Source organism: Hypomesus transpacificus, chromosome 15, assembly GCF_021917145.1.
Source record: "Hypomesus transpacificus isolate Combined female chromosome 15, fHypTra1, whole genome shotgun sequence".
In the NCBI taxonomy this organism is placed as follows: domain Eukaryota; kingdom Metazoa; phylum Chordata; class Actinopteri; order Osmeriformes; family Osmeridae; genus Hypomesus; species Hypomesus transpacificus.
Window position 1 is genome coordinate 10,627,098 of NC_061074.1, and position 20,505 is coordinate 10,647,602.

Here is a 20,505-nt window from a genome sequence, read left to right on the forward strand (position 1 = left end):
CAGAATGTTCTGTTGGGTTCTGACAGCTTCTGTTCTAGTCTTAGTACATGCGTACATGCTGACATGCCTGAAAGACTGCAATAGAAGAATCAATATAGTAATAGACAACAATCTAAAAATATAACAATTGATTATACATGGTAAAGATGAAAGTAATAAATAAATAAACAAAGTACTAATAACACAACACTTGATCTACTTATTGGAATTAACATAGCATTTAAAATGGTAATTCCTTCAATTTGTCCCACCCAACATTTTTGAAATAACAATAAAGAACCTGCCAGGGGCAGTGGACACGAGGGTTAAAACCCACAAATAACAGCAGCGTTGTGTGTCAGGGTTTACAGCCAGCCACAAGAACCACACAGGGACACCACAACCGCGAGGATTAGAGGATTGCTCGGTGGTTTGTTTGGAACCACCAACAGTGTGGAAAAGCACTCCATTCTTTAGCTTCCATGGTGGTCAATGCAGGGTGGAGCAGAAACCTATACTCTTCTAATTGTGTTTACTGGACTGAGGCACCCTCTGTTCATGGAGCCAAAACCCACAATTAACCATTGGCAAAGATTGAGTTTGCAGAAGGGATGAGTCTGACATACAGACTTTAAGTCATAGGAGCTAACTGGGTCAAAAGTAATGTTCCTTGTTGTGAATATATCCGCAAACAATACATTTCTGCATTTGAATTTCAACACTTCAGCTAAGATTATGGTTAAACTTCAATGTGAGGTTTTATTGTGTTAACATGTTTGGCATATTAACTTTTCCCATACAAAGTAACTGCTCAAAAAGCTAGAACTCTGTTTATTTAAAAGACCTTGACACTGATCTTGGTTGGCATATGCTCACAAGTTCCCTATTGATTTTACAGTACATTTAGTTTAAAAGTTGTCCTCATTTAAAAAATATATGGCTCAGTAAATGTAAAGTTGAAATCTATTCAGCTCCTATTTACCACTTAATGAGTGTTTATATCTGCTGTCAGCATGTTGGCACAATCTACAGGGGCTTCACTTGTTCTTGGTTCTGTTCCAACATTGGGGAAGTGAAGAGCAGCCCCCCCCCCTTCCCCCTCCCCCGCAACAGTGATATCTTCTCATGCAAGCTCAAGGACAAGCTATGAGAAACAGCGCACTTCTTCTCGATCAACAGACATAACAAATTCCACTGGGGGTGTTAGTTTTATGCGTGACGAAAACTGGAGACTTTTCTAGACTAAAAGACAGAGTTTTTAGAAAATGTTGCTTAAAATTGCAATTTGAGCTATACGTTTGTTTGGAATTGTTTACAGTAGAGTATAATTTTGCAGAACATTTCTGAATGTCTTGATTGAAATATTTAAATAATAATCCAAAACAAATGCATCTAATAATTCATCCAGTAATATTGATGGATTATTTAGCCTACCTCATCGCCCCCCCGCCCGTTTGGCACACACCCCATGCGCATGCGTCCATGTATTAGGAGTGAGGACGCGGTGTGCTCAGATTTCATTCCAATGGACCGTTCACTGTCTGAATAGATAACGTTAGTCTTTAGCTATAGCTAATAATGTGTAAAAACATGATGTGTTTCAAGTGAAATAGCTTATGCTGCTTGCTCTATGGAAATGAGACATCAAAACCTTATCAGTTGTTGGACGGCGTGGGGACCTCCCACTTCGCTCTTGAAGACGCCTATTTCACACAAACTGTCTAGTTCAGTGTTGAACCTAACCGTACCAAGTTGGTTGTAGATTTACTGTGCTGTTTTGCTCGTGTCGATATTGAATCGCGGACACTCTAACTGGATATATTTGATACATCTGGTAGGTGTGCATTGTTTTCCAAGCCTCTTTTTTACATTCTGAAGTGCCAACTAATCAAGGTATGGGTTTTATCATTTAACAAATAATGACGGCGCTTGAGCCATGGCGTGATACCACCGCACGCCTGTTAAGAGCAGTATAATTTAGCAAACTTGAGCAAATGCGTAAGTTTGTTGCAGTAATTTTTTTTTTGCAATTATTTTCCAGAATGTATATGTTCGATCGAATACAATTTTTGTTGATGAAAAAAAATAAACTATTCATTTTATATTTGCAACAGCTTTGTGGTACAATGTTGCAGTTGAGTAGTTGGATGAGTCTTCCCAGTGTGAAGCTCTGATGTTCCAAACCCAAACACATACTTAAAAAAACAATTTCCAAAGCTACATGGTAGCACTTACAACTGAGAAAAGAACTGGGATAGTGCTTCAGTTTCACAACTTTATTTTGGCCATCAATCATGCGAATGTGTCGGCTTTTTGTTGAGTACAGATACAGGAACAATTGTACCAATTGTGAAGTGGAGGGAATATGCTATATAATTTTTTTTGTATTGGGTTTCTACAATATAATACATAAAATGCATTACATTACTTCCAAGTACATGTATTTCTATAGACATCCCAGGTACCTTTTTCCGTAATAAACCCATTTTTAGGGCAGTAAACTCAGTAAAAAGATTGTGTCTATGATTGTGTTAAAGGAATTAGCCTACCACACTGGATAGTATTGAGAGTCAAGTTTGGTTGAGTGGGGAACTGTATCCTGTCTGGCCAGTGTGTTTGATCTAATCTGATACTTACAGCTGGATTAAGGCAGCATGTCAATCCCCTCGCTAGATGAAACACAATGTGAGATGGTGGCGTGGGGGGGGGGGTTAAGGTTACTTGAACTATCCAATCCAATCCTTATTCATGCCCTGGTATTGGGTTAGCAGGGAGGTGCGTGCTTGGGTTGGTGATCGATGTGTGGTTAAAGAAAAGAAGAGGCTGACATAGAAAAGTAGAATGGTACTGAACTGCAGTTGCATAGCGTGTTGTTTACCTGTATGATACTCAAAACGCGTTTCACTTTTGCCTGTCATTCGCCCAGAGTTGGTGACACATCCATTCACACACTTATGGCGGGCGAGCTGCCATGAGGGTGCTGGCTTGCCCGTCAGGAGAAACTTGGGGTTCAGTGTCTTGCTCATGGTCACTTTGATACACGGACAAACCGCTCTACCTCGTGAGCCACAGCTGCCCCATTAAAGGGGGGTCAGATGGCTGAGCGGTTAGGGAGTCGGGCTATTAATCAAAAGGTTGTTGGTTCGATTCCCGGTCATGCCAAATTACGTTGTGTCCTTGGGCAAGGCACTTCACCCTACTTGCCTCGGGGGGAATGTCCCTGTACACACTAAGTCGCTCTGGATATGTCCCCGTTTTGCATGAATGTAGAACATGTCCGGTTGGCATGGTTGTATGGGTTTTAAAGTTAAATCATTCTCTCACTTGCAAATACTGATCTTACAAGGTCATTTGGAATGAGTACACGTATATATCATATAGTTATACCTTTCAGCCCGGCCTGCCCTGGCAAATGTGTTCATCAATGGTTTCCGAGGGAGGGTAATGTGCAGTTGCAGATATCCAATATTTTCAGGGGAGTGGATTGGGAGGGAAGTGAAAGAAATGGCAGTAGTGTATCTTGAAAACCAGCTTTCATTCCAGCGTTTACCAAGAATAACAAAGGTCATGTCGAAGACTTTGTGGTTTAAGCCGACAAACTCTCCATTATACAGACTTTTGTGACTTGCAGTTCAAACCATCAACGTTTATTTATTTATTGCATTTTGTATATCAAACTTGAAAGCAACACATTTTCACTTGATAATTGAAAGAGGGGAAGGTTTCTGAAGACGCTTTACCAGGAAGTCTGTTCTTGAAAATAACGACGCTTATCGTGGTGGAAGCTATTTTGTTAGGGAGGTTCCTACGCCATGCCCTCGACAGTGATATTATGTACAGGATGTTGCTCGATACAGACCCGGACTTGAACATTTGTGTCTGTCACATGTACTCCCCCTTGATCCTGAATACTTGGACCTCTGCCACCGAGTTTCACCACTGCCATCACCAATGTTGACCTACCCACCACTTGAACCTCCTCCTCTCCTCCTCATCCCGGCCCTCTACTCCCTGCATGCCACACAGACTGCCATTGTGCTGCCACTCGGTGCAGATTTAGGCCTCCCTGTTCAGGGCCTGTGCCTCCTGCTCTTGGGAGCCTTGTGGAGCTTGTTATAGAGCCTAGTCAATGAAATCCTCTCATGCTTCGTGTCATGGAAATTGCATGGGGCTAGAACGAGGGGGGTTCAAAAACATTAAGTCATGCTTGGGCACAGTGGTGGTAAAGGTATGGACTATTGTTGAAAAATCTGCACTTATCTTACATGGATATACTCATGCATGTCACTGTAGATTATTTATTTATGGTGGTTGCAAATGTTTCATTTTGCATTCGTTTTGCAGAGTGTAGCGGGATGTCTTAGCAAGGTTGCTTTTCAAGAGGAATGGAAGTCAGGTTTTTCTTTGAATCAAATGCAAGTACTTTATTTTATCACCAGAGATGCCGACAGTGGGCTTTCCTGATATTGTTGGGTCAAACCTTCGGTCAGTGACTGTTCATCTAAGGTTCATTCAGTCCTTAAGTCAGTGATAGTTCATATAAGGACAGTCAGATAGTTTAGCTAATAGTTTCATTGTTTTGGGCTGAATAAATTGCCACGGTTCACCAACAATAATGTCCTGTCTTCCTTGAAGGTTGTTGGAGCTGTGTTAATTTACACTGTAACAAAACAAACACAGATTACATGATGATGAACCTTCTGTAAAGGTTGTGGTCTGTGAACAGGAGGAACAGCCACATAGATGGGAAGCCCAACATAATTTATGTTGCCTCAGAAGCAGTATCAGACCCACCAAACCAGAACTTCGCGATTCACGATGGGAACTTGTTGGTAGGGTGGTTGGTTAATGCGGTCATAGCTTTGCCCCCGTCTTCACCACTTGGATGTAGTAAGTCTTAAAGTGTAATGTGTGCAATGTTTATGATACATTCAGCAGCTGAAAACAGAAACACGAGTCAGCTGCTAGTTTACAGGTTGGGTACTAGGCTACCCAACCAAATAGGAAGTAAGATTAACCAAGGGAACCAGTGGTTGGTAAAACTGGTGGTTTTGCCACGGTCTCAATGTATCAGTTTTCATGTATTTTAGGGTGACAGTTTGTAGATGTAATTTATTTATTTATTCAAAAACATGAATGCACCTTCCCAGGGGGCATCTGAAATGTTTGATGGATGAGATCAGTGATGTGATCAAGCAAGTCAAATGGCATGGACCCTGTTGGTTAGCCGCATTTAGTTTTGTTTTCAATTTAGACTATCATTTTTTGGTTTTTGAACAATTAGTCTTTTTCTATATTGTATTGATGGATTTTAGTGTCAACAGAACTTCGACACAAGCGCCTCCTCAATTTCCCCAGGGTAGTATTCAAAACTATATGGGTGAGAAAAACTGAGTGTTCCATCTGAACTATGCTCTTTGTGTTTCTGCAGGAATCAATCAGTCTACAATCTAGGAATAAATCCATAATCCAGAGACCTGACGTGTTGTTTAAAGGAGTAGAGATGAAAGAAGGCAAAGGTATGTGCTCCAGTGAAATCCTGTAACATTTTACTGTGAAATTGCGTTCTGCTATAAAATCTGTTGAGATAGACTTTGTCTAGAATTTGCATAGGTCTCCTGTTTGAATACAATTAACATGGTAAATACATACGGTACATACATATGGCACATACAATCACACACAAAAAAGATCTACTCGGTACAATACACTGTACAATGCACTCAATACGATGACTTCCATCAAACACAAAGACTGCCATCAACAACTGTAAACATCTCATTGACAAATAAGACTATCTTTACTAAAGGCAGCATGTACTGCATCGTGCATGTTGGAACTGCTTAGGTCAGACAGAAAGACACTGGTGAACACAATGTTCATTCCATTGACCTTCTGAGTGAACACAATGACTATAGTACATGTGAATTCCACCCTAAATGCACATTCAAACATAGATCAATACACATAGGAGAAACGGAAATGTTACACGCAACCTTCCCCAAACAGATCTGTTGCATTCCCCAGAGAGAGAAAGCCCAACCAAGCATTGTTGGTTTACAGTTATATGTTCAGTTGGTCTTACAAAAGTTTTGCTGTCACGCCTGTTTGGGTATGTATGATTACTTAAATGACTGATCCTTTTTATTGTTTTGGCACAAGTATCATCTTGCATAAGAAATGGTGGCGTTGTGTTGGTCTTCTCCTTAACTACAGTGCTAATTTGTTTTGCGGTTTCTCGTGTTCAGAACCATAGAGCATTGTCATCCCATCACATCCATGGACAGGCGACAACATCAACCCTATGTGAACGAGCTAGTCTAGTGTGGATGACATCCTAGACTCTATAATCTCAGCTAAGCTGTAATCAAAACGTTACCATCCTAAAGCACAATTTACAGGAGCAGATTGCAGCGAGCTAAAAAGACCGTGGGATTGCATGGTCTCATGATGGCGGAGGCCACCAACCAGTTCATCCTCTTAAACCAATCGGCCCATCCCACTAACCCTGTTCTCTCTTATTCTTTCTCTCTCCATCGGCCTCCATTGGTCTCCATCTATCTGTTTCATCCCTCCTCTTCACTTTATTGTCTAGCTCCATCTCCCCATGCTCTTCTCCTTTCTCCTCACCCACACCATATGTCTCAACGCCCTTCCTAATGTGTCTCCCTTTTGTCCCCTGCTGTCTGGGAAATGGAACACTGATCCAGCCATCACAGCTTATTTCCCTGTGAGTATTGAGGCGGCGATACTGTGCCATCCATCAGTAACTGCCTCTCTCTCTAGCTGCTACTACCTCTGAGACACCCCGCCTGGCACTTCACGTTTCATTTTACACCCAGCTCCCTGGTTATTCATCTGCAATGAGGGAATTTAAATCAGCTTTGCGGTGATTGCGCTACAGTCCTCGCCTCGCACCTATAGCCCTGCCGGAATCATTCAGATGTCAGCATGTGCCTACACTGTTCTACAACTAAATGCAGCCACCGCTCGCCCTTGACCTTTCTCTCCTTCCCAGGATAACATCATGCGTCCTACAGAGATGATAGGCCGATGGAGCATGTGAAGATGTCCCTAAAGACGACGAAAAGTAAGCTTCGTTTCCACAGGGTGGTCAAGCACATCCGTCCAAATGAGAAACGATCTGCAGACCTATTTCAACCCTCACTACCAAGGGACACTTCAGCCCAGTGTTCTATGGCCCCGTTCAATTCTATGTCGTAGAATCTGTCTGTGTTTGGAATGCACATCAGGACCATCTTCTCATCTCCTTTCACAGCTGCAACCTGTAGGACAACTGTCAACATAGCGTACGGCACCATTGCACGTAATGAACTCGCGTTTGTGGCCTACCACATGCAGTGTTTTGTTCTATAAGCTGAACTCTCTCCTTGCACATAGCATGAGACACATTCCAAGCTCTGCATGTCATCTATAATCCAGATGTTACTCAACGTGCGCTGATCATATGAGAGCACAGCTCTCGGTCTCGCAAGATCTTGAACGGCGTTTGCTCCTTTTTCATATGCAGGACCAGGTTCTTTCAGCCTTCTGGCGCTCTCGCTAATTTGATGGACTCCTCACCCTTTAAACCAAGTAGCTTTTACAGTCCGTGTTGTGGCGCTCGTTCAGTTTTTCTCTGGCTCTGTTAATGTAAGTGCCAGAGAGCGATCCAGTCCATGTTTAGTTTAGCTTGACCAGTTTGGTTTCAGGGTAACTTTTTGTATTTGTGGAACACAAAATAGAACTCAAGCTACAGTACAGGTAGTGAAGGGTATGTTGTTTTTCCAACCTTGCTGTATTTGAGAGTTAGACAAAGACACAAGACAAAGATGAGATATAAAAATGCATCAGTTTTGTGTAGACGCTAAAATTCCACTATAAAAACTGAAACTACCCTGGGATTTAACTACTGGTTCAAGACAGGAAGTGCATATCCGCTTCTGGGTGGAGATGTGGGGCAATGGTTGATCAGTTGCACAGTTTTATACAGTCAACCTGCAGTGTACTGAGGCAAAGTAAAATCACACCTTTGGTCTCTCTGTCTCTCTGTGTCTCTGTCTCTGTCTCTCTCCCCTCTCTCTCTGTCTGTCTCTGTCTCTCTCCCCTCTCTCTCTGTCTGTCTGTCTGTGTCTCCCTCCCTCCAGCATGGTGCCTTAGACTGCTCCCTGTGGTCCTCTTCTTCGTCTCCTACTACTGCTCCTATGTCTTTCAGAGGTATGGAGGTATGCACCCCGTACACAACCCCCCCCCCCCCCCCCTCCACCCTGTCCTTGAACGGCCCCCACCCCTCCTCTATATCTTGAGGAGGAAAACCTACCCACACAAGATTCAATTAGAATTTGATTTATGTTTGATTAGATCAATAACAAACTGTCATACCTAGACAGAAACACATATTTTATTTCTGTGAGGGTTTTGGAACTACACTCATCTGGCTGTGGCACAGGGAGGTTTTTAGGAATTATAGTCTGTTCCTGACTGAAGTGTATTTTTCTGTGCCCCTGTCTTTCAGCTGCTATGGAGGCACCAGCAAGACTCCTACTCCGAGCAAGGCCCTGTGTGGTGGCTGGCTGTCACAGAAGAAGTGGGAGAGCCTTAACTTTAAGTGAGTAATTGATTTCTGTCTCTTAGGACGATGGAGGGTTGTGTGTGTGTGTGTAGTTGATGGAGGGTTGTGTGTGTGTTAAGGAGTGTGTGTGTGTGGGGTGGGGGGGTTCTGGGGTTTGAGGGGTTCTGGGGTTTGAGGGATATCCAGAAGGAACTCACTTTGCCAAAGTTTTTTACTGGAATTTGAGTTGCCAGCCTCCTCAGAATTTTTTTTTTGCTCTTTTTGCGCCAGTCATCAGTAAAATACTTCATTGTAATGAAAAAGAAAAGTGAAAAGGAAATAATTTTTTACCCATAACCATTAAAGTACATGGGGTTTGGAGATTCCTCTGGAACATTCTGCTTTCGTAAGGGGAAAAGATGGATAAAAAAGCTAGAAGGACCAACCCTATCTTTGCACTAAGTACACAACACTTTTATTCCTTCGAATAGAGTACATGAGAAAACACTCTTGAACATTTCGTTCTTTGTTTTACCTTGCACTTCAACCTCTTTAGTTTGGGTTGCCGTATGTCTTGCAGTTATGTTTTGTGACCTGTTCAAAATTAATTTTAAATACAAGAAGTTTGAACACTTGTTGACTCAAGGCCAGTCATGTACTATATGTACACTTTCAGAGCTGACACTCAAAACAGCTCATGCAGATCGATTGATTCGTTACAATAACACAAGCAGGAATGTTCGATTCATGCTCTGGGAACTGTTTGGGGATGTCCCTGGCGATGGGTAGGTTCTCAAGCGTTCCTGTGTGAGTAACTTTCTGTTATTGATCTTATCCGTGTATGTCAGTTTGCCTCGGTCCCAGAAGACCCTTCCTTATCAGTACTAACCATACAAAGTTTTACATTTACATTTACATTTAGCAGACGCTTTTATCCAGAGCGAGTTACAGTATGTACAGGGACATTCTCCCCGAGGCAAGTAGGGTGAAGAGCCTTGCCCAAGGACACAACATAATTTTGCCACGCCCGGAATCGAACCAACATCAAACCAAGTCTTTCTGTCTTCAGATAATATCTCACTCTATGGTGCTTGTGCCTGTCCAAACAGGTCAGCCTGACTGTTTGGAGCAAGTCCCCGAAAGAGCCATTGTCTTAGGCTCATTTGTCCCTTACTCAAATATGTAATGTTCTCGTTCTGACCTCTGATCACGATCGTTTTTATTACATGATCGTGTAATCAATAGTGCAATTTGGTTTTTATGCTTGGTTGCGCTATTTTTAAGATAAACTCGTTCACTTGGTAGTTTTCCATCTAATTCATCAATACAGGCCTAGAATGGGGTACGTCATACAGTTTTGGCCCACAACATTCTCTATGAAGCCTTCTGGGAAGTCACAAAGGCCTTGTTTTTAATTTGGTCTCCAAACCTGTAGGACAGTGGTTCCCAACCCTGGTCCTCAGGGAACACCTGTCCTGCATGTTTTAGATGTTTCCCTGCTCCAACACACCTTATTCAAATGAATGGGTCATTAGCCAGCTCTGCAGACGCCTGCTTCTGACCATTCATTTGAATCAGGTGTGTTGGAGCAGGGAAACTTCTAAAACGTGCAGGACAGGGGTGCCCTGGGTTGGGAACCACTGCTCTAGGAGACCTGAAGATGCATTGTAAAAGGCTCAAAGACTCCCTGCCAAAAGATGTTAATGTGTAGAACATAGCCAGAGTCAATTGCATGTTGTTGTTCTACTGTATGTTGGTCTCTCTTAGTGGGGTCTGTCTGGGGCATTGTTGTCTTTTCCCGAAGTAGTAAAAATGTCCCCTGTTAAGTTTGGAGTGGCATTGTTACTGTGTGACATCATACAAACACATAACTCATTGAAGGAATATATTCTCTAATTACACGTCTTTATCCTCCCAAAACAGCATTAGCAGACAAACACAACTGTTTTTGAAACTGGAGGATTTCTTCTGGCAAGAGCATCTTTCAACATTGACTTTACCCTATGGTATTAAGGGCAGTGGTATGTTTTTTTTTTATTTTATTACCTCAAAATGTCTCTGCTCTGGCTTTACACCAGAGCCAGTTTAAGCAAGACTGTCGCCTGTCCCCGACTCTAAAGTAGTAAAACATCCCCAATATATTTGTATGATACAAACACACATCATTTGGCTTTCACAAGCCTTAGATCTGCATACTGTACGCACGTGTTAATGAATTCAGAACATTTAATAATTGACACATGCTGATTTATTGGGTGTGATATCTCGCTAATGGACTAGTAGGGGAATGGCTGAGAGGAAGCTGGACGCGAGAAACTGTTTCATTGGTGGACTTATCTATATACATGTGATGATATCACCTCAGCGTCTTGCTCCTAACTTAAAAAATATGGTAGTCTGTTCTTGAAATAATAATGGTATTATGTCATTGGAGGACTGTAGCATCAGACTACAGTAGTATTAAAATGACAAAGAAAAAAAAAAAACATTCACATTCCAATGTATTAGCAGATGCCTATATCCAAATCAATGTACAAATAGTGCAGAGCATAGGCAATTTTTCCGCAGGCGCAGTGGATGCAAATGCACTGTTAGGATAAAAACATTTACATTTTCAAATTAATGAAAAAAAAACGATTATATGTCAATAATCTTTTTTAAAGTGATGTCAGAGTTTTATGTTCCATCATGTTTTGTTGTACTCTAATGATACATTTTAAGATCTAGTATAAATTTAGAGATTTTTTGGTAACCCCCCCCAAAAAACACTACCCTTTGCGCCCCCAGTTTTAAAACCTAGATTCTAAAACTGGTTGTTCCCATCCTTGATTGTGATTGGCTATATCGCGTTCCATGCCGTTGTAAAATCCAGCATAACCTCACAGGTTGTCCTCATAACATTCTTTAACATTCCATATTACTGCGCATCGAATATTTCAAATTGAAAAAGACGGCAAAGATGTCCATCTGGCTGTTGCGTGGCAACGATTTATGTAGGAACCATACTTTGTAGTAGCGGAACAATTACGGTTTATTATTAAACTATTTTGTTTCTAATTGTTTTTATTGATGAAACCATATCGAATATTTGTAGTAACAGTTTTAAAAAGCAATAAGCCCCGCGAGTCCGTGGTTTACACTGATTTTAGAACAGGTAAGGGGGTTTTCAGCACTCCGCTTCGCGTCGTGCCTAACAACTCCCCTTACCTGTTCTAAAATCAGCGTAAACCACGGCCTCTTGGGGCTTATTGCTTAAATCGCCTATGGTGCAGAGTCAATGTAGAACACTCTCTTAATTGGCAAATTTTGTACAGGTTCTTTAATTCCTCTTTAAATTACCCCTTTTTCCAGAGCTGCTTCTGCTGAAAGTTTTAGCCGTTGTTGCCAACTACAAAATGCCAGCCAACATAGAAAAGTAAGTGTGAATTTCCTGTAGCCAATATAACATGAGTGCTAAGACCATGGCTAAAACGACAGACCAATAAAAGGAGAGGGGGAAATTGTTGTTCTGTATGCTTATGAAACAATGGTTCTGTGAAACAGATGCTGATAAAAATATTACCATGTTTAAAATGATTTAGCTGACCCGGAAAGAGGTATGGCTGTTTCTGAAACAGCTTCTCACATTAGACAGCAGTCTTGCGGTACTGTACAGTACGTGCTTCCTCCCATTGTATCCAGCCGTCTGTTTAAATAAGCGTTTTTTTCAAAGCACAGTATGAATTCCGAAGGAACAAATGGACTGTTCTTTTACCGTAGCTTTTTTTGTTCTATGTCCTCAGTCTTGAGTGCAGAACCTGCGTGGTAATAGGAAACGGATATGCCATCAAGAACAGTTCCCTGGGTGGCGTCATCAACAAGTATGATGTGGTGATCCGGTAAGAGTGCATTTTTTTTGTGCATTTTCTGTAGCAAGTTCCACTTACTTTCCAATAGGTCTTTATTCTTATTGTAACATTACCCCGCACCTCCATGTTTGGCTAAATTTGTTTATATATTTTATTCCTGTTACATCCATTCGAAAGGTCCTACGTAGGCCCAGTGTCTGTTTACATGATTTAGAAATGCTATTATGGAATCTGTTCCATTGATATCAGATTTGCTTATTGTCGTTGTCTATGAAAGAACAACATGGTCAATGATATTTGCACTAATGGCCATCAGACCAATGACCACTACAGTGTGCCAACCCGTCAATTAGCAAACTGCAGGTCACATATAGTTGACCCATGGGAGGACTTTGTTTCCCCCAGGATAGAAACACTTGCCTCACCCCGGGCCAAATCTGATTTATAGCCTTGGAATGAAAGTGTGCACTTTGAGTTTATAAGCCTCTTACAAATAGTCTGGGCTTTTGCCTGGTTCATGAAAGTTTGCACAGACAAGGAATTTGCTTTGGCAGGAAGGTGCATACAATAAACATATAGGAATCTTAAATTTAGATATATGGTCTAACTATACAAGGATACATCAACTAGCAATACTAAGTGGAATACAATTTAAAATAAAATATGCAATAAAGTAAAATAGAAGTTGCCATAAAATAAAATAGAAGTTGCCAATTTACAGCATTAAAATACAATAGCCCCTTGTGAATGTTTGTGTGTCCCAGAAGCTAATCTCACTATCTCTGAGAGGAAAAAGATGTAATTGACTCTGAGGTTATTGAGAGAGTTTGATTAACGGCTTTGGTTGTTCGGCTTTGGTTTCTGAAAAACAAGACAAAATTGGACCAAGCCTGTATTAGAAAGCATAAATCCCAAACACAGCTTTTGCAAATAATTTTGAAGTGTTTTACTCATTTAGGATTTGGTGGTTTGGGGTGCAAACTGTATAGAAACTGTTCAATTGTGAATTGTAGCAGGTGGAAAAGCAAGTGTCAAAAAGCAAAAGTTTGAAGGTTAATTAGGGTCATAAAGTGAGAGCTAAATAGAGTTGCAAGTGAAAAATGAAGTGATACAAATCTTCATTATACGCTTACATCCAGTAACTCTGTAATCTAGCCTACTGTTTGTAATCTTGAGAGAATTGCTGTTTATACTTTAATCAGCACCATTACAAACAACTGCAGTAACTCTGGAGTGTTTCCAGATATATATATATTTTGTCGTTGTTGTCAATTTAAGAAATAGCCATGCTCATTCATAAAGCAGTAATATCAAAATATATTTTTTTACCTGAGTAATACCAGATTAAGTAATACCACCATTTTTACTCGTTTAGTAAAAAAACGCTCCTGAAATGCTTTTTTCTGTCCATCGACAGTCTGAACGATGCGCCCGTTAAGGGCTATGAAGACGACGTGGGCAACAAGACCACCATGCGCCTCTTCTACCCTGAGTCAGCCTCCTACAACCCTGGGCTGCATAATGAGCCAGACACCCTCATGGTCCTCATCCCTTTCAAACAGCAGGACCTCCGCTGGCTCAAAGAGATCCTCTACGACGAGAAGAGGGTACGGGGATGTGGGAGCCTACACACAAACCTCCATTTTAAACTGCCTCCACTTAACAGTATTTACCATCCATCCATGCAGTGAAAAACTGCTTTTGCACGCAGCGTTGCCAAACAACTAATCATATGTAGTTTCCACAACCCCAAAATGATCCCTCCTTCTAGCTCTAGGGCAGTTGCAGGGCTAATAGGAGATGGGTCATTACTCCCACATTTTCACACTGAGTGGTTTACCCCGAGAAACCAGGATACAGGAGGTTCAACTAAAGCTGTGGCTGTGTGGAGACAGCCCCTGTGTGTGTGTGTGTGTGTGTGTGTGTGTGTGTGTGCACTTAATTAAAACTTTGTGTTTGTTTGTTTAAGGTGAGGAAAGGCTTCTGGAAGCCCCCTCCACAAATCTGGCTGGGCAGTACCAGTCATATCCGGGTGCTGGACCCTCACTTCCTGCTAGAGACATCAAACACCCTGCTCCAGATCCCACTCAACCCCAAAAACAAACAGGTGAAGCCGACTGGTGGACAGGTGGCTTACGCCCGTCTTTATGTTGTCCTTTGTCCGAAATTGGCAAACAGTAATTACTGTTCAGTGAGTGGATCCTACTAATTCCAATCCTGATCAAATCTATCCTCTTTCTTCTTCTGTTCCAAGTAAACCTAGAAGCCAAACATGGCTAAGTCAGCCCTAGTTCATGCACTTCCCAAGCTTCTACTGACTCTGTGTGATAGAAGGACCATTTCCCACTACAGTGGGTTGAGTGAGGAGTTTGAGTTCAACGGTTGTGTTGCTGTAAAAGTTAAAGGGCTTCTCGGACAACTCCTCATCAGATAAACTATTTGTATATTTAGCACTGCAGAACACATCCCAAAGAAATAATTGCTTTTTGGACATCGGCCAGTTGACCGGATACATTTAAAACAGCTGCTGTTGTGCAACAGCACAAAAGAAGAAAATCCAGACAAATCAAAAGAAATATTAGAATCGAAACCAGCTATGATTGCGGAATAGAGATTGATGCTGCATGGCATGTTAAGTGTGTCATTGGTCTGTTTTCTTTTTACAATTTGGACCACAATTCCCTGCTTGGCAAAGGGATTTCAATTTTGAAATAGGATGATACATTGACTTGAACTACAACTCATTTGGAATAATGTTTTCATTGGCAAGAGGTCCAACATCTGCCAAGTGGGCTTGTTTGGTGCGTGGTGGAGAAGTCTTCGGACCTGCAACGTTGCCAGGTTTTGTTTTGCTTGTCCATCCCCCCTGTGAGCGCTTTAGAGCAAGGGTGTAGACCCATCCAACTACAACACAAACACAACTGACCAATGCCTGTGTGGAGGGGGAACAGTGGGAAGGCGGAATGTCCTGTGAGCAGTCAGCAGGGCAGCTAATACAGAGTCTCGGTCCATCTGCAAGGACCCCAGGCCCCAGATGAGCTGAGCGCAGGAAGGGTTAGAGGCTGTTGACTGCGCTGCCTGGAGCAGGAACAGAGACAACACCAGTTGTACCGACGGCTCCAAGAATCCAGCTCCTCTTTCCCCAGGTCTCTTATCTATTCACTCCACTCTCTGGCCTCTTTCCATCTGTCCCTGCTGTCTGCCATGGCCTCTCTCTGGGTGTGCCCTGTCAGCCAGCTGCCAACAGGAGTTCGAGAGGCCCTGAACGCAGTCCTCCTCCCTTTTGACTTTTTCCAGTGAATGCCAGTGTTGGACGCACCCCTCCGCCCTCTCCCCAGACTGTGAAGGGGCAGCAGTGGGTTTCCCGTAGGCACAATAGAGAGAGGTTGACTAAGGAGTGCAAACCTACTTTATGTCCCTGCCTTGCCACCATACAAAGCTCCCAGCAAGCAGTGGGGTGTGGTGAGCAGCAGAGACAGTATCAGCCCTCAGGCCCTCTCACTACGGCTCCACAGGACCGTGTCCAAACTATGCACGACCACGACAGGAACACAAGAGACTGAATTACAGAGAATGTCAGCTGGACTTCAGCCTAGCCTAACCAGCACCCCCTGCCTCCGAAATAAGACACTCACGCTAAGTGCATTAGCAAGTTGATTTAGAGGAATGTTCTCAAGTGGAAGAGAGAGGAGAGGGTTTTTTAAGGTCTTTGCTTTTGCAGAGGTGTAGCCCAGAAGCTCTGAACATGGAATACAGTGCATCCGGAAAGTATTCACAGCTCTTCACTCTTTCCACATTTAATATTACAGCCTTATTCCAAAATGGATTCAATTCCTTTTTTCCCCTCAAAATTCTACACACAATACCCCATAATGACAAAGTGAAAGAAGTTGTACATTTGTTATAGATCTGCAAACATTAAGAACAAAAATATAACATGTACATAAGTATTCACAGCTTTTGCTCAATATTTTGTTGAAGCACCTTTGCAGCAATTACAGCCTCAAGTCTTGTGTATGAGGTTTCTCCCATTCGTATTTGCAGGACCTCTCAAGCTCCATCAGGTTGGATGGGGAACATTGGTGCACAGCTCTTAGATCTCTCCAGAGATGTTCAATTCGGTTGGAGTCTGAGCTCTGGCTTGGCTACTCAAAGAGTTGTCCCGAACCCACTTATATTGGCTGTGTGCTGATGAAGAAAGTTTGACTAAGGGTGAACATAGGGTTAGTGACTATGTTCACTAGCAGGGTTACATTTGCATTTAATCATTTAGCAGACCCTCTGATCCAGAGCGACTTACAGTAAGTACAGGGACATTCCCCCCGAGGCAAGTAGGGTGAAGTGCCTTACCCAAGGACACAACATCATTTGGCAGGGCCGGGAATCGAACTGTCAACCTTCAGATTACTAGCCCCAGATTGCCTAACCGCTCAGCCATCTGACTCCCCGGGTTAGTGAACATAGGGTGAGTTCTGGATTTGAATAAGTATTATCAAACTGCAGACCCCAGGCTTAGGTCTCAATCATGTGTCTCTCCGCTCTGATGGCCGGAGGACCATCTTTTATAAGGCACAAGGATGTAAACATAGATAGTGACAGTCAGGCAGTAATGACGTTACAACAGTCTTGGAGAAAGATTGACAGCTCCTGACCACTCTCAGGGCAGAGAGAGATTATAGGTGGAGCTTTCCCCAGCGTCATCACGAGACGTTTACACAGTACTTTATCCTGACCCCGAACATCTATTAACCCTGACAAATAAACACAATCGACTCTTATCAATAGCAAACTCAAATGAGTGAATGAATAGTGAATAATACACAGGAAATCACAATCCACAGTGCCTAAGGTCGTCCTGTTGGAAGATGAACCCCAGTCTGAGGTCCAGAGCGCTCTGGAGCAGGTTATCATCAAGAATATCTCTGTACATTGCTGCATTAATCTTTCCCTTGACAAGTCTCCCAGTTCCCAGGGCTGTCATGTGCCTTTTACTGAGGAGTGGATTCTGTCTGGCCACTACCATACAGGCCTGATTGGTATAGTGCTGCAGAAATGGTTGTCCTTCTGGATGGTTCTCTCTTTACAGAGCAATGCTGGAGCTCTAGTGACCATCGGGTTCTTGGTCACCTCCCTGACTAATGCTGGGGACACACTACAGGATAATCGGGACGATTTCGCCCCTTCTGACAATCCTAGTTAACGTCCTGATTACCATGATGGTTCTACAGATTATTTGATCAGATGTTCCCTTGGTGTGAGGTGTGTCAAGAGTGACCGAATCAGTTCGGAAGGACGTCGGAGGTGCCCCGATCACGAATCCTAGAAAATCCTAATGTTTGGGGGGAACCCCGAGGAAAAACGCTGAGTTTCACGTGAAACGAAACGATATCCAATCAGAAAACAAGCTGAGAAAAGACGGAAACATTAAAAACGGAGTCACAGCGCAGCACAAAGTTAAAAGGAATTGATTTGTGCAAACAGCAAACCCTTTTATTTTTTCCCATGAATTTTCTGTGAAAATCATTGCAAAGACTCCATAGAGTTAATATAACGGAAAGACTCTCATCGCAATTTCTTCCTGCATATCGTCCGCCATGCTTATTAAGTCTCGAGAGATTTTTGCGACATTTCTTGTGTTAACAGTCGGGACACTGGTTGGAAATCTGTTTGTGTGTGTGGTGTGCTGTCTTTGTCAAATCATGGCACACCACACACTGAAGTAGCAAAACAGCTAAATCTAGGATTTGTTGTCTTCATGTGTGTGGTCTCTCACAGTTTGAAGATCTTATGAGATCAAAAAAATTGGTTAGTGTGTCCCCAGCATAAGACCCTTCTCCCCCGATTGCTCAGTTTGGCAAGGTGGCCAACTCTAGGAAGAGTCCTGGTGGTTCCAAACGTCTTCCATTTACAGATGATGGAGACACTGTGCTCATTGAGACCTTAAGTGCTGCAGACATTTTTCTGTACCCTTCCCCAGATCTGTGCCTCGATACAATCCTGTCTCGGAGGTCTACAGACAATCCCTTGGACTTTATGGCTAGGTTTGTGCTCTGACATGCACTGTGGTACCTTATATAGACAGGTGTGTGTGCCTTTCCAAATCATGTGCAATCAACTGAATTTACCACAGGTGGACTCCAGTTGTAGAAACATCTCAAGGATGATCAGTGGAAATAGGATGTTCCTAAGCTCAAATTTAAGTGTCTTGGCAAAGGCTGTGAATACTTATGTACATGTGAATTTTTCTTTTAAAATTAATTAAATGTATTAAAATGAATGTAATCCATTTTGGAATATGGCTGTAACATATCAACATGTGTAAAAAGTGAAGCGCTGTGAATACTTTCCGGATGCAGGGTTTGAGTCAATGTAATTTTAAATGAATTTACTCCTCCTAGTGGTTGAAGGCAATATACACTTTTATTATTATTATACAGTACATATATTTTGTATTTATTAATCAGTGTTTTGGGTTTCCACAGAAGCTAGTCCATCCTACCACGGGGATCATTGCAGTGTTTGTGGCCCTTAACTACTGTGATGTGGTTCACATAGCAGGGTTTGGATACCCTGTCGCTAAAAACCAGAAACATCCAATACATTACTATGGATACGACACCATGAAATCCATGAAGGTGAGTTGGATTGGGAAGCAGTATGGGAAGCAATTTGGTGATAAATCCATTTGTTTGCAACAAAATCAGTGAAATGGCAAATCCAGAGTTTCTTTTGATGACATTCCGACCTGTTTGCTCAGCAAATGTTATTTCCTCTCCAGAATTCCTATCATGACGTCAACAACGAAGCAGAAGCCTTAAGAAGACTCGAGGACTCGGGGGCGATTGTGTACTTACACGCTCACTCATGACTTAAAAGATTACAAATAAAATAATTGCAAAAAAGTTTTATGATTTTAATTTACATTTTTAAATGCTATTATCAGAATGATACCACTGGATATTTTATTGTACAGTATGTAATTACTTTTTATAAAAATGAAATCAATTATATCCAAGATGACTTATTCAATTTCATTTGACCTTTTAATCATGATTTTCTCTCATAATTCAGTTGTGTTATCCATCCTTGGCCTGTAGATGGCGGAGAAGGCCCATTGGTGACATGGCAAAGATAATCACATTCCAATCGTGATGTGGGCAAAACTTGGGGCAATTCCAACAATAGCACTGGCACAAAGTCAACTGACAGTGCTAAAGACACGAATATCTGGAGCCCCAGAAGACAATGAGATGCCCCACATTTAGAGTGACTGTATTTCCCTGCTAGCGACAGATGCTAATTATGGTTTTACTTCTCTTAAGAGAAGGGTTTGTGTTATTAGTGTTGACAAATTGAGTTCTGCCTGTGGCACTTCATACACACGCTGCTAGTGACTGGCCACAGAGGTACTGCTGAGTCGACACTCAGCCTAATCAGGACAGTGGGCATTTATTTTTCCTTAGAAGATCAAAGAATAGTAAGTGGTGTGCTCTCCAGTGTAACAAGGAAGACGATGCAAAAATGTCTGCTTGTAGAATCCGATGTGCAGCATGGTCTTTCTGAGTCTTTTGATGTTTTCTCTTTACGGAGGAGTTGAATTTCTTCTCCAACCCCACGCATAGAAGACAGGAATACATTTTAAACCCCATTAATTATAAGGCCAAACCTGTAAAACCCCTGTGGCCAAGGTATGCCTGTTTAACTTTAAAATAGTCACTACTGATGTCATTTCAAAGCAATGAATTAAGGCTCTGTCTGCATGAACTGGTAGTTTTCTCATCACACTGATATCGTGTAATTGTTAGGAACGAAGTGTTCTCTTCATACCGTCTGTTATTGATGGAATGGACAGTTGCAAGACTTAGTGCCGCCATCTCTCCTTATCTCCCCCACCTCCATTTTCTGTCACAAGACCACACTAGTCCACCCATGAGGAGCCAGTGAGGAGGGCTGAGGAGTGCTCACCGCGTGCTGGGCCTGAATGAGTTCACCACTGATAGTTACAACAACCTTTACATAATGGAACATGATGGGGTGTGAAGACTGGGGGTTGTTTACAAGACAACAACCGGAAACCAAGTCAGAGCTGGGATGTGCCGCAAAGAGCACATCTGGCAAACCCACCTT

The 20,505-nt window shown here is 42.3% G+C and overlaps 1 protein-coding gene across 14 annotated transcripts; it reads left to right on the forward strand.

Moving 5' to 3' along the window:
• Positions 1 to 1,474: 1,474 nt before the first annotated feature.
• Positions 1,475 to 20,264, forward strand: st3gal4 (ST3 beta-galactoside alpha-2,3-sialyltransferase 4). Of its 14 annotated transcripts, none has more exons than XM_047036621.1 (13): positions 1,494 to 1,813; positions 5,411 to 5,498; positions 6,575 to 6,709; positions 6,998 to 7,069; positions 8,127 to 8,196; positions 8,495 to 8,587; positions 10,454 to 10,551; positions 11,882 to 11,945; positions 12,313 to 12,408; positions 13,796 to 13,985; positions 14,348 to 14,485; positions 18,861 to 19,013; positions 19,157 to 20,264. In XM_047036621.1, the coding sequence occupies exons 4-13, from the start codon at positions 7,033 to 7,035 to the stop codon at positions 19,244 to 19,246; spliced, it is 1,029 nt and encodes a 342-aa protein (XP_046892577.1). In that variant the 5' UTR covers positions 1,494 to 1,813; positions 5,411 to 5,498; positions 6,575 to 6,709; positions 6,998 to 7,032; the 3' UTR covers positions 19,247 to 20,264. The 14 variants fall into 14 exon arrangements, with proteins under 14 accessions (XP_046892575.1, XP_046892578.1, XP_046892585.1 ...); XM_047036620.1 differs by having other exon boundaries at positions 6,690 to 6,709; XM_047036619.1 differs by lacking the exon at positions 6,575 to 6,709 and having other exon boundaries at positions 1,475 to 1,813.
• Positions 20,265 to 20,505: the final 241 nt, after the last annotated feature.